This window comes from Pituophis catenifer, unplaced genomic scaffold (genome assembly GCF_029215685.1).
Source record: "Pituophis catenifer annectens isolate HBS135680 unplaced genomic scaffold, rPitCat1.0.hap2 SCAF_2, whole genome shotgun sequence".
Classification (NCBI taxonomy): Eukaryota; Metazoa; Chordata; class Lepidosauria; order Squamata; family Colubridae; genus Pituophis; species Pituophis catenifer.
The window spans coordinates 16,540,078-16,554,968 of NW_027256882.1; the positions used below are offsets into that span (position 1 = coordinate 16,540,078).

Here is a 14,891-nt window from a genome sequence, read left to right on the forward strand (position 1 = left end):
CTCCCGATCAGCTGGGACTCTGGAGGCAGAGAATAGATGGGGACAGGGCCAGTCAGAATTTTTACTACCGGTTCTCCAAACTCTTCAAAATTTCCACTACCGGTTCTCCAGAACTGGTCAGAACCTGCTGAAACCCACCTCTGATTCCCCCCCCACACACACAAAAACAACTTTGCATAATTTTTACAATGCATTCATACACATGCAAAATTCAATCCTTTGTATTTGCACTAAGATTTCTGTCAGGCACTAGGGAAATCAGACAATCCAGGCAGTTCAAATGTGTATAAAGATTTAATGAAAGCTTAAGCTCTCTACAAGAATCTGAACTACACTTGGCCAAATTCATGATAGATAAGAGTCAAAGGAATCCAAGGTGGACTGGACTTAGTTCTCTTGTGGGCATGAAGGGACTTACGATGCATTTGACCCCTCCCTTGGGTCATCTCCTACAATTTCATGCTCTTTCTCAACCTTTGCAGAATTCAAAGCATGCAAGATTGAAGGGGACAATTTTCAATGGCTCAGCGACGGTCTTGCAATTCTATTTGATGATGCTTGGGGACAGCATCTTCCAGCTGCCCTTTATTTATTTTAAGCAAATAATTAATTCATCTATGGAGAACAACCTGGACCGTTCTCTTTGTTTGGCCTGGTGGAATATGTTGACGGTCGAAATTCTTCTGTGTCACATTTTACCACTTCCTCCGATTGTAAGCTGCTCCCTTGAATTCAGGTCTGGCCTCAGGATGATAATGTAGCATTTGGGGATGAAGATGCAGCCCAGCAGCCCAGCATTGGAGGACAAGATGGAGAAGACCTGCACAGCCACTATATATTTCCCTTTGGCGCTTAGGTAGGTGGGCACAAAAGTCACCCAGACACTGCAGAAGACCAGCATGCTGAAGGTGATCAGCTTGGCTTCATTGAAGGCCCCAGGAAGGTTCCTGGCCAGGAAAGCCACTGTGAAGCAGATAGCAGCCAAGAAGCCCATATAGCAGAGGGTGATGTAGAACATGACAACAGAGCCTTCATTGCATTGCAGAATGATAAATCCAAGCTGGGAGTGGAAGTCAGAATCAGGAAATGGGGGAGAGACTCCCAGCCAAATGGAGCAGATGATAATTTGGACAGCAGAACAAAAAAGGATAATGGAGTTGGCCAAACCTTTTCCCAACCATCTCTTTACCCGATTTCCTGGTTTTGTGGCCAGGAAAGCCAGTACCACCATGATCGTTTTGGCCAAGACAGAAGAAATAGCAACTGAGAAGATGATGCTGAAAAAAGTTTGTCGGAGAAGGCATGTGGTTTTCCTTGGTTGACCAATGAAGAAAAAGGAGGACAAGGAACAAATCAGGAGGGAGACCAGGAGGATGTAAGAGAGGTCTCGGTTGTTGGCTTTGACAATGGGAGTTTCTTGGTATTTAATGAATACAATTAAAACAAAGCTTGTAGTTAGGAACAAGAGTATGGCAAAGGAGACCAGGATGATGCTTAGATGCTCTTCATAGGACAGGAACACTATAACTTTGGGGATACATTTGATTCGTTCTTCATTTGGATATTTCTCATCAGGGCAGTTGGTACATTTTTCTGTATCTGTGGAAACCAGAAATAACATTCCTTTAATATGTTGTCCTTTTATCTTTCAAGAAATGCCTTCTTTGCATAACAGCTGATACTAGAACCATTTTCCAAGATCTCATCTCATCTTATCTCCATGGAAAGAATGTAAGAAGAATATCATTTTCTAAAAAAATAAATAAAACTAAGGCCTATGAAACTTGGGGAAGCACTTGGCCCCTAGTGATTTTCCATGTTATGTGCAGAACCTTCATAGGAACCTCCATTATTGGAGGTAAATAATGACTCAGTGAATCTTTTTTGGCACAACTTCCTGAGACTTTCCCTATGGAGCTTTTTCTACTCCAGACACTTCTCATATGAAATCTAGTTTGCTGGGAGCAGTGCAGTGGTGGGTTCCTCCCGGTTCGGCCCGGTTTGGCCGAGCCAGTAGCGGTGACGATATGACGTCACTGAATCGGTTCTCTTTGTTTGGGAGCTGGGCCCCCCCCCATTATTCTTACCTTTTATTTGGCCCCACCCCAATCTATTGCTGCCTCCTGAGTCCCAGCGGCTAGAAGGAAAAAAACTGTTTAAACTCTTGCCGCAGGGCTTCAAAGGGCCACCCTACAGCTGATCAGTGTTAAAAGGCAATGTAGATTGATGCCTCCAAAAATGAATGAGTAGACCGGTGCCTCCAAAAATGAATGAGTAGACTGGTGCCTTCAAAAACAAATGGGTAGACCAGTGCCTCCAAAAACAAATGAGTAGACTGGTACAGCTCTGCAAGCAGTTAAAAGCCTGGTAGACCAGTATCTCTGCTAAATCCTAAAGAATTGTCATATGACCATCAAGCCACACCCACAAAATAAGGCACGCCCACAGAACCAGTAGTAAAAAAATTTAGAACACACCCCTGGAGCAGTGGTAATACGGGTGTAATGAGGCACCCTATAACTGTCTGCCTCAGTGACACTTTCAGTGTGATCTTCCATGCCCCTATAGAATTCATTGCAATAATCCCTCCAGGAGGTGGATCTAAGACAATTTCTGAAGTTTTAAAGAACTTTGAGAGCGGTTAATGTGGCAGGACACAGGAGAACTAAAAAGTAGAAGAAATATTTTCTCTGAAATTAGTTATGCTTCCCCAATTTGCCATACCCTCCCATCTCTATCCAGCTCCTCCTTCAACATCTTTTAGAATTCTTTTCTTTAAATAAGAAATTCTGCAATTTGAAAATAAAGAAGAAAAAAAGTTGAGCTTCAATCTGTCTTTTCACGTCCACTTTCATGAAAATGCTCTGGGTGAATCCCCTTCCATGAGCCCTTCCATTATCTTCAGTGTGACCCACCTTCCTGAGTTGAGACAGTCCCCTTCGGACAGGGAACACAGTCATAGCAACAAACTGGCTCTCCTTTTCGAGTCTGCTTGACAAACCCAGGATGACAATTTTCCACACATTTAGACTGAGGGAGAGACTAAGCAGGAAAAAAAAAGAATGCCAAGACAATGTGTTAGACTAATGATTCTTGGAAAATGGAGGTAGACATGAACATTAGCCAAGGAGTCTGTGGGCTTCACTTAGATCTCTAGCTGGTTTCAAAAAAGACGTAGGTGTAGGAGATGACCATGATGAGCCCAAGGGAGGTGTCAAGCACATCATCATTCTCGAGTCCCTTTGTGCCTACAAGAGACCCATTTTGTATTCAATTGACCCTTAATCTGCTTTGACTGTTAATAGTTCAGATTCTTGTGGGGAGTGTTAGCATACAAGGAACCTATATTCATTTGGACTGCTCTGACTCCTGATTTCTTGCAGTTGACAGTAGGAGATATAACTATGGGCAGATTCTTCATTTAGTTCCTCCCTATTAGACTTTTCCACTTAATAAAGTGTGGATGGAGGGAGGCAATTGAGGTATTTTTTAAGCAGTAAGTGACAACTAGTAGGTCCCACTCATGGCTCTATGAAAATGATTCCTCCATTCTTTATTCTCCTTATCCATGATGATAAAGTATGATGATGTATTCATATTAAATTTTTTGAATAAAGTTTATTCTAAAAATATTAAATTAGATTACATTTATTAAAGCATAATAAAACTTAGATGAAGAAAGGAACTTCTAAACAGTAGAATTTGGACAGGTTTCTTATGGATTCAATAAACTATTGTATCAGAGTTTTTTGCAAAAATCAAATCCAGAAGCACACACAGATAACTGAACCAGCTGGATTCATTAACTTTTTTATATTCATAATAACACATAAAGTATTTACAATACCAATAGTTGATTCTTCAGCTCAGATCAGCAGACAAGTTCACATACAGAGCAGCAGTAGAGAGACTAGTTAGTTTCATTTTCTCTGTACAGACTCAGAAGCTGCAGACTAAGACACACCCTGTCTCAGCTCCCAAATAGCTCTCATTGGCTGACTTTGTTACCATATTCTATTCCAGTTAATGAATCTACTCTGACATATTGCAGGGTTGTTCCCCTTTGCTAGTGCAAGACAGTGGTGAAATTTAAAATTTGTTACTACCGGTTGGCTTGGTGGGGGGGGGTAATGTGACTGAATAGGCGTGGCCAACTTTTTTTTTACTTTTAAAAGCATTTTTTTTAAAAAAATTGATTTATATGCCGCCCTTCTCCGGAGACTCAGGGCGGCTTACAACGCGTTAAGCAATAGCCTACATACTTTTGTATATTTATACAAAGTCAGTTTATTGCCCCCATAATCTGGGTCCTCATTTTACCTAACTTAGAAAGGATGGAAGGCTGAGTCAACCTTGAGCCTGGTGAGATTTGAACTTGCAGTAATTGCAGGCAGCAGATGTAAGTGGATGTTAATAAATCAGTGCTTTAGTCTGCTGAGCCACCAGAGCTCAGCAGGTTTCTTCTACAACCTTAAGAGGTTGCAGAAAAAAATGATTTTAAAAGCATCTGATGATCAGGCAACTCAGCTGGGATCGCCAGAGGCTTTTAAAGGCATTTTTTTTCCATACAACCTCTTCAGCTGAAGAGGTTGCAGGAAAAAATGTTTTTAAAAGTAAAAAAAAAAAAAGCCTCTGATGATAGTGTGGCTCAGCTGGGCATGGGCGGAGGGCAGGGATTTTTGCTACCGGTTCTCCAAACCACCCACCGCCATTGCTACCAGATTGGATCATCCGGTCCGAATTGGGAACATTCACCCCTGGTGCAAGATCCTTTCTGGAAAGGAAAGTTCCCTCTTAATAGCCAAAGGCCAAATCTATGTAACACTTGCTTTCAAATTGTCCCTTGTTATTAATAATCTGTGGAAAGCATTTCTTTGAATCAAAGACATGTTTCAGTACTTCAGTTTGCTGGGTAAGGGCACTGGTGATGCAATGGTTAGAATGCAGTATTGCAGGCAAACTCTGCCCACAGCCTGGAGTTTGATCCTGACAAGACTCAAGATTGACTCAGCCTTCCATCCTTCGGAGGTCAGTAAAATAAGGACCCAGATTGTTGGGGGCAACATGCTGATATTGCAAACCATCTAGAGAGTTCTGTAAACTACTATGGGATGGTATGTAAGTGTAAGTGCTAGTGCTATATTATCTCAAATAATTTATTATGATTTCATGTGCAGTAACAGTCTTGGACCTATCCCAGCTCTATCCCAGTGGAAGGAAAGACAGTAATGGATCTCTGGCAAAGTCCAGGCTGCTTAAAATCATCACAGATCATGTTCCTGTCTTTGTAAGTGACACTGTCCCCAACCAGGTCAAGGTGAACCTCATTTCTCATTGGAACCAACAAAACGTCCATCCATCCATTGGATTCAATCCAAACCTGAACTGAAGGTCTGGTTAATAGAGTTTCCATCTTCTTTGCGATTGGAGAATAAGGAACAAGCAAAGTGGAGGCTATCAGTAGCAGAATCCCCAGCACTTGATGGCCTCCCTCACCAGTTTTATGGCGACATTAAATTGCTGAAGGGACACAAAAGGGTCATGATCATCCAGCATTCCTTGTTGGGCATGGCTGAATAACTTTAAAATATTGTTCCATATTGTAGCATCTGAAGGACACCTTGTTCTATAGTATTGAAACCGCTCAAGCAGTCTAATAATACTTGAAGGTTTCTATTCCCCACATTCAATTCTCAGTGAAGGTCAATTACCTTGATGACTAGGTCAGGGGTGAAATCCAGCAGGCTCTGACAGGTTCTGGAGAACCGGTAGCGGAAATTTTGAGTAGCTCAGAGAACCAGCAAATACCACCTATGGCTGGCCCCAGAGTGAGGTGGGAAAGGGGATTTGGCAGTAACTTTCCCCTGGAGTGGGGAGGGAATGTGAATTTTGCAGTATTCTTCTCCTGGAGTGGGGAGAGAATGGAGATTTTGCAATATCCTTCCCCCAGGAGTGAGGAAGGAATGGGGATTTTGCAGTGTCCTTCCCCTGGAGTGGGGAGAGAATGGAGATTTTGCAATATCCTTCCCCCAGGAGTGAGGAAGGAATGGGGATTTTGCAGTGTCCTTCCCCTGGAGTGGGGAGAGAATGGAGATTTTGCAATATTCTTCCCCCACGAGTGAGGAAGGAATGGAGATTTTGCAGCATCCTTTCCCTGCCATGCCTACCAAGCCATGCCTACCAAGCCACACCACGCCCACCAAGCCATGCCCACAGAAGCGGTAGTAAAATAATTGGATTTCACCAATGGACTAGGCTTATCCCACTTGGAATGGGTCCTAAGTTTTGGAAATACAGGATAAAGATAAAGGATACCAATATTCCCCCACCTTGTTGATCATCTTTAGCTGTGAAAGAGCATCTTGGTTGATAATAAGCCTGTTTCTTTCAAAACTCCCCATAGTCTTGTACGTGGCACCTGCGTTAGGGAGAACCACCAAGCTCATTATATTCAGATCTGCTGCTATGTTTCCATTTTTGTCCAAATAAAGTTTCATCCAGGAAAAATTGGAAAAATCATTCTTCTCCAGAAAAGGATGGAACTACAATGGAAATATCCATGAATTTTAAAAGCATAAAACTTGGTTTCTTCTCTCACATGGTCTACTCATATTTAAATCTTTCTACTACGGTTGTCTAACAACTTGCAAATATCTTTAGTTGAGAGTATAATTCTCACCACTATCTACAAAAACGAATAGGTTTAGCAAAATTGACAAAATATACATTGATAAAATATAATTGACAGTGTTTCTCAATTATTGGATATATTTTAGAGCAGCTCAATAATAAACAGAATGAAAAAAGAGACTATTCATGAATTCCCTCAGAACAATAGGGAGATTTCATTTGTACTTTTTACATATTACTGTTTATTATATAAATTAGAACCAGATGTAAGATTAAAAATACATCAAGATTCAGAGGCTGGCACAAAGAAGAGGGAGTCAAGCTATTCCCCAAAGCACCTGAGGGCAGGACAAGAAGCAATGGGTGGAAACTAATCAAGGAGAGAAGCAACTTAGAACTAAGGAGAAATTTCCTGACAGTTAGAACAATTAATCAGTGGAACAACTTGCCTCCAGAAGTTGTGAATGCTCTAACACTGGAAGTTTTTAAGAAGATGTTGGATAACCATTTGTCTGAAGTGGTGTAGGGTTTCCTGCCTAAGCAGGGGGTTGGACTAGAAGACCTCCGAGGTCCCTTCCAACTCTGTCATTCTATTCTATTCTAAAATGGTTTACCAAAAATGGGCTAAAGAAAATAGAATGAAATTTAAAAGAGACACAAGTGCAAATTTCTCCACTAAATGAAGAAAAATGAGGTGCTAGGGGATTAGGGATACCAAACCTGATAAAAATATTTGTGAGAACGATCTCCTAATAATAGTTGATTCCAATGGTGAAATGTAAAATTGGTTACTACCGGCTCTGTGTGCGTAGCTTGGGGGGGTAATGTGACTGGGTGGGCATGGCCAACTTTTTTTTTAAACTTTTAAAAGCATTTTTTCTACAAAGAAAAAAAAAGCCTCTGATGATTGCGCAGCTCAGCTGGGCATGTGGGGTGGGCAGGGATTTTTGCTAATGGTTCTCCAAACCACACATCATCATCGCTACCGGATCGGGCGATCTGGTCCAAGCTGGGAGCATTTCATCCCTGGTTGATTCCAAAGCAAATGTGAGTCAATGGTGAGATGCCCATGGAAAGAAGGCAAATGTATCCATAAAAATATCAGAAAGTCAATGTTTTTGGGATTTTTTGTGAGACCCCCAACTCAAGGAAAAGGTCTCCTTGCAGGCACCACATTTAGAGAAAATACTGCAGAAAAATTGCCTTAGGGAAGGGCTATGAAGCCCTTTAAAAAACAGACAAGCCATGTTGCTCTATGGGAGCTGAAAACCAGAAGAAGTCTAGGGACCTTTTCCAACTAACACAATCTCTTGGTTGGAGAAAGGCGGATATAGCACTCTTCTAATATCTGAAAGATGTTACAAAGAAGCTTGATATCTGCTCACTCTTATTCCGGAGTGTCAGATATGGAAACATGAATTTAGTTACAATAGAGGAGATTCCAACTGAATTCTGGTGGCTCAGCAGACTGATAGCATTGTGATTAACACCAGCTGTCTGCAATTACTGTAAGTTTGAATCTCACCAGGCTCAAGATTGACTCAGCCTTCCATCCTTTCTAAGGTAGGTAAAATGAGGACCCAGATTGTGGGGGCAATAATCTGACTTTGTATAAATATACAAAAGTATGAAGGCTATTGCTTAACGCATTGTAAGCCGTCCTGAGTCTCCGGAGAAGGGTGGCATATAAATCAAATTTTTTTAAAAAAATTGAAAAAACCCATCCTAAAAGGAGCAGTTTTACAGCTGAGCCAGTGAAGAAACGAAGTCCCGATTGCCTTAATGCAAAGACCAAACAGCCATCAGTCAGAAAAACTATGATAGGGATTCCTGCCAGGAGGCAGAATCAGACTCCTGACTGGTCTCAGCATCTATTTTAAATGTATGAAGGGGAAATTATTTGATTCTAATCAGAAAACCATACTTACAGGCATTTATTTAAAATGAATACATCCCTTTCAAAATTAGTCATGTTTAATACCAAAATATATCTGTCATGGTGTCTGGTCTTGGAAACATTATGCCCTGAGCAACTAGATTGGCTAGTCCTGTTGACCTTTCTTAGCACAAGATGGTTCCTTTCCTTCTCCTTTGATTCCCTCTCCAAAGGAATAAAGTTTGATGGGTCCTTGTCAGGACCACCTACCTGCCAGGGCTGCAGCCTTAGAGACCCCAAACTCTCTTTGCTGTCCTTTCTTTGCCTCCTGGATCTGGAGAAATAGGCATCCTTCAAGACATGGGCCAGAGTCATAAAGAGACTATAAAAATGGTGATAATTTGGGATATGGTCCCTGTTTTCTTTCCTTTGGATCTCCAGTGGTGCTTTCTGGGTGCATCTTCTCCGCCCCTTGAAAGAAAAGGCTTTCTTTTGAAACAAACAATGAAAATACAGATCTTGAAACTGGGGTTCCACAAAGAAAAACTGTTCAAAGCCATCATAGTTAATCCTTTCTTTTAACTGAACAGAAAATTTCCAAATACTATGGATGTATTTGTAATGTCTGTGCCTTCTCAGTGTCAATCCTGAATCAGGTAACATGATCCAGACTTTCCCTTCAACGAATCCAGGCAAATGTTCAAGTGCTAAATGGAAAGGAAGAAGTCTATCCCAAAGATTAACATTTTCCATGAAGTGAACAAAGACATTGACTTGTCTCCACTTAGAGATGGCATCCCTCAGAGGTGCTGTATATTCGTTTGTTGAGAATCGTTGTGACATTACAACACAAATTCCATTCCTGACGAGAAAAGGACTCAAATTCCCCATGAAATCATCTCCCCTCACTGTGTCTGAAGCAAAGAGCCCAATCAAGGTCCATCTAAAATGGAGAAGCAGCTGGACAATTGCTGGGTAATGGATCCCTTCTTTGGGGGCCATCCGGTAGAAAAAGGGGAATTGATTTTTATCACTCAAATCCTCTGAAGCAATTTTCACACTGATCTGAAAAAGCAATGAAGAATGTCACCTTATATATGGGGTCAAATCAAATCCAGTACTAAATTTTAATACATCCAACCTGATTTTCATGAATATATTAGAATAGCTTATTGTTGATTAGTCATTCGGCCATAACAAGATGCAGGGTATAAAGACTGTAATTGTAATTGCTGAGATCCTTTTTCATTCCATTTTTTATATGTAGGAATTACTATTGCCATGTTCCACCCAACAGGGCTATATCAGATATAATTTATATGTACAAATCAACCAGACAATAGAGACTGCACCAGTCAGGATATTTGCTGAATTGATCAGCTGGTAGAAAGTCCTCAAACCATTTATGATGAAATTCATCTTTAACATGTTAGGGTAAAAAATATGCTTGTTGTTTAATGGTTATTTAGAACTGGTCACTATGCATCCCTAATCATATATCTTTTATCAAGTGAAGTAAGATAATCCATTGGGATTTGTTTACCATTTAAAATGTCACTATTATGGCTAATGTTATGTACAAAGTATGAGTTTTCTATCACTGTTGCAACTTCTGATTGTACAGAAGATCCTTTGATTGGACACAGAGCCTCTCCTCACTTTCACAAGTGTGCAGCAAAAGTCCCCAAAACAATGGGGATGATTTCATGGGAGGTCATGGATGCTTTGGACTTGCCCCCTTCCCACCCTTGATCTCAATTCCCAGCCATGACCCCTACAATGGCCATGGTGAAAAGCAGTTGTTGAATTCCATAGAGAAGATATGGTTGGATTCCTTGCACATCCACCACCACCCCACCCAATTTACAAGATACAGAAACACCACAAACCAACCTGTGGGATTTTGTAGGGGCCTACTAATACTGACATTTGACGAGAGATGTCCCTGTCAGCTCCATCAAATAAAGCGAAAATGTTGTCCATCTTTCCACAGCTGTAGTTGGGAACATTGGCTTCTCCAGGAGAGAGCATGTCCAGCAAGGCATCTGAAGTGCCAAGGGTGCTCAGATAGTTGTCACGGATATTGTAGCCAAGTGTGAGATTGTGCTGGAACTGGGGTTTCTTGCTTACCACTTGAATAGTGGCAATAAAGCGTATTATTCCGGTCTTGCTAAAATATAAACTAACATAAAAATATTCATGTTATCATCACTATCATTTATAGCAATAATAAAACTGATTTTTCAATGTAATCTTCTGTGTCTCTCCAAGTCAACGGACTCTTAAGCCAATACTGATCCAAAATCAGAGGCAAATGATAGAAACCTATCACTATTTAATTTAGATGAGTAATTAGAAGATGGGATGAAGATATTCTTCCATCAGGATTAAGAATCAGAAATACCCCATTATTTGTAGCCATGCTAATTTTCATCTGTCAGCAACCAGGATTCAAAATCATTCAATCGTTAAAGAGGAACCACCATAAAAGGAAGATGATGTTTCATAAGTGACCCAGAAAAGCTATTCCAACAACAACTCATCCTCTATTTCTAGGCATTGAATATCAAGAGCGGTCATAAAAATATATATGAATGGGCTGATCTACTACAATGCTTTCAATATCTACTTTAAAGAAAACATAGTATCTAAGTGATGAATGGAAGACTAGATGGGAAATAATCTGGACTTCTTTCCAGTTCTTTTCTGCCCTATCTTTGGATTTGAGTCTCTTCAACAAAATAAGACAAAGGAGAGAAGCCACAGAAATCAAAAGGATTCAGGGAACTAGGCAGGCCCTGCAATAAAGGAATCAGTGAAATAAGAATTTTTTAAAAAAGGGTGAGAGCAATGGATTGACTTACCAATGAGACTGACTAGAAGGAGCCTTGCTGAAAGTCAACATTATGGGCAATATTTTTGTTGTAGAGATGACTATACCAATGAGATGGTCTCCTGGTTTGTAAAAGTTCCATGGCTTTTTTCCATCCTGGTGCGCCAAACTCCATGGGCACTTCATTCTAAGCTTCCCAGAGACTGGCTGGGATACCAGCAGCATCAGAAGCAGAATCTGGAGGTCCATAATTCACCTGACTGAATCAATCCCCTTCCTGTTTTTAAACAAAAAGAATCAGAAGAATCAAAAGAATTCAAAGAAGTCTCAGAAAATGGGAATGCCAGTGGCTTTCCTTGTTAAAACTGAGAGAAACAGAGCTTCACAGTGAAAGGAGAAGAAGGCACATTCAAGGGCACAGCCCCTGCCTATCCCAAAACTTGCTCCACACAGAATGTGATATGAGGCATTTATGCTTTTCTTATGCAAGATCCCTTCCATGTTGCTTCAGTCTGATGTTTACATCAAAGACAGCAAAGAGGAAGAAGCTGAAGATATCTCAAAGACCAGAAATGTGAACATTCTCACTGTAATTTTCACATTTCTGGTCTTTGAGATATCTTCGGCTTCTTCCTCTTTGCTGTCTTTGATGTAAACATCAGACTGAAGCAACATGGAAGGGATCTTGCATAAGAAAAACAACTTCTCCTCTTGGGATCCTAAACTACTTTGTAGTCCCATCTGCAGAGAAGTAGGTGGAGAAAAGTAGATGTTAGTAAAAAATCTTAGATATACCTCTAGGGGCACTGTTCTGTAGTGGTTGTGGCGTTCCTGTCAAGACATGTCTAAAAAATGATGCTGGATTAAGTTATATCAACAACCAGATAACTTTTGCTATCTTTCAAGATAGTATCTTCTCCAGAGAATCCTGGCCAACGTCACCCAGAGCTATGGAGGCAATTAGTCCTTTGAACCGTGTTTTATGTTAAGAGTAGGACCTGTTTGTGATTTTCTTTTATTTTAGATCTCTCTATATGAACTCTAAATTGAAGCTGATTTTAAAATTCCTTGTGTCTGAACTGAAATTTCATTCCTAATATTTTCTGGAAATATCAGAGATGAGAAATGACCAAGACAGGAAAGTGATAGCCTGCCCTGTGGTCTATATAATTGGGTAAATAGGGAGAAAGTTAAAGAAGGGATTGAAGTTTTTTTCCCTTTGACACTCTCTGTGTTGTCTTTCTCTATTCGTGTAAGACACTGAAATCCTCTATATTTTGAAGTTTCTTGGTTTATAAAATAAAGAATGGACTGTGAGGTCTGCAGGTGAGGTGGTGGCAGTGCCCACAGTGTGGTGGATGATGAGACCTGATTTCTTGCCACATCCACCTGGAAACTAGTTTGGGGGGGACCTGGAATTTGAATTGGTCAGAGCCAGTGGTGGGTTTCAAAATTTTTTACTACCGGTTCTGTGGGTATGGCTTGGTGGGCGTCGTGTGGCTTGGTGGGTGGGTGTGGCTTGATGGGCATGGCAGGGAAAGGATACTGTAAAATCTCCATTCCCTCCCCAATCCAGGGGAAGGTTACTGCAAAATCCCCATTTCCTCCCGATCAGCTGGGACTTGGGAGGCAGAGAATAGATGAGGGCGGGGCCAGTCAGAATTTTTACTACCGGTTCTCCAAACTACTCAAAATGTCCGCTACCGGTTCTCCAGAACTAGTCAGAACCTGCTGAAACCCACCTCTAGTCAGAGCCCATAACAAGCCTGTTGTTATGCCTGCCATGGATGAACATCTCATCTATGTTTAGTGTGAGCAAACCCCTACTACAGAGGTTACATCCCTGGGGGCCACTGTTCTGTAGTGGTTGTGGTCCTTCCTGTCAGGACATGTCCAAAAAATGATGCTGGATTAAGGTATATCAACAACCAGGTAACTTTTGCTGTTTTTTAAGATGGTATCTTCTACAGAGACTCCTGGGCAAGGTCACCCAGAGCTATGAAGGCAATTATTAGCATTAGCACTTAGACTTATGTACTGCTTCACAGTGTTTTACATCCTTCTCTAAGCAGTTTACAGAGTCAGCCTATTGTCCCCAACAATCTGGATCCTCATTTTACCCACCTTGGAAGGATGGAAGGCTGAGTCAACCTTGAGCCTGGTGAGACTCAAACTGCCAAAACTGCTGGCAGCTGGCAGGCAACAGAAGTAGCCTACAGTACTGCATTCTAACCACTGTGCTGCCACAGCTCATATTCCCTTGAACCATGTTTTATGTTAAGAGTAGAGCTTGTTTGTGATTTTCTTTTACTTTAGATCTCCATATATGAACCCTAAATTGGAGTTGATTCTAAAATTCTTTGTGTCTGAAGTGAAATTTCATTTCCAATCTTTTTCTGGAAATATCAATTTCTGGATGAGAGATGACTAAAATACAGGAAAATCAAAGCCGGTGGACTATATAATTGGGAAAATAGGGAGAAAATCAAAGCAGGGATTGAAGTTTTTTTCCCTTGACACTCTCTGTGTTGTCTTTCCATGTTCATGTAAGACACTGAAATCCTCTATACGTTGAAGTTTCTTGGTTTATTAAATAAAGAGCGGGCCGTGAGGTCTGCAGGGGAGATGGTGCCAGTGCCCACAGTGTGGTGGATGGTGAGACTTGATTTCTTGCCACATCCATCTGGAAACTAGTTTGGGGAGACCTGGAATTTGAATTGGTCTTTTTAACTAAAAGTTCTAGAAGATGTGAACTTTGCTGAGAATTTTATTCAAGGAATTTAGTGTCAGAAGGCTCCAATTATGATTAATGGTGAATCTCACTAACCCATGTGATATCTAGAAGGGGCAAACCAAGGTTGTTATTTGTCTCCTTTGTTGTTTATTTTGGATCTTGAGGTGTTGACTTGTCATGGCCCAGGAGAAAGGAGAGCAAAAGGGAGGTTAGTTGCTTAGCAACAGAGTCAAGATTCCAAGCAGTGACAAATACAAATACAAATACAAATACAAATTGGATGCAGCAACATTCTGAGGAATGTCAGCCTATAGAAGAGACTGGGGGTTCCCTCTCTTCTCTTTGCTGGAAATAATGTTCAGCTCAAGTGTGATCTCTGTGTATGAATTTGACTCTTGACCCTTAGGCCATTGGACAGGTTGAGAACAGTGACCCTGCTCTTGAGTCTTGGACTAATTCAAATTCCAGGTCCCCACAAACTAGTTTCTGGGTGGATTTTTTTTTTTATTTGATTTATATGCCGCCCTTCTCCGAAGACTCAGGGTGGCTTACAAGGTGTTAAGCAATAGCCTTCATACTTTTGTATATTTTTATACAAAGTCAGCTTATTGCCCCCACAATCTGGGTCCTCATATAAAAAGGTACAGTATTGCCTCCATCTCTGTGACTTCTCAGCATCTTTCAAATGCAGCCATGAAAACACCCTTTGCAAAATGCTGAATGACCAATTTCAGGAAAGGTTGGCAGATGAGATTCTTCACAAGTTAGTACAAGCTGAATGTCTGTCACAAAACAAGGAGTAACTTAGCTGTGCTTGC

The 14,891-nt window shown here is 41.0% G+C and overlaps 1 protein-coding gene across 1 annotated transcript; it reads right to left on the minus strand.

Moving 5' to 3' along the window:
• Positions 1-688: 688 nt before the first annotated feature.
• On the minus strand, positions 689-11,411 carry LOC139309907 (vomeronasal type-2 receptor 26-like). The gene is made up of 6 exons (XM_070934094.1): positions 11,371-11,411; positions 10,400-10,676; positions 8,777-9,571; positions 6,330-6,542; positions 2,916-3,042; positions 689-1,599 (listed from the first exon to the last, which is right to left on the minus strand). The coding sequence occupies exons 1-6, from the start codon at positions 11,409-11,411 to the stop codon at positions 689-691; spliced, it is 2,364 nt and encodes a 787-aa protein (XP_070790195.1).
• Positions 11,412-14,891: the final 3,480 nt, after the last annotated feature.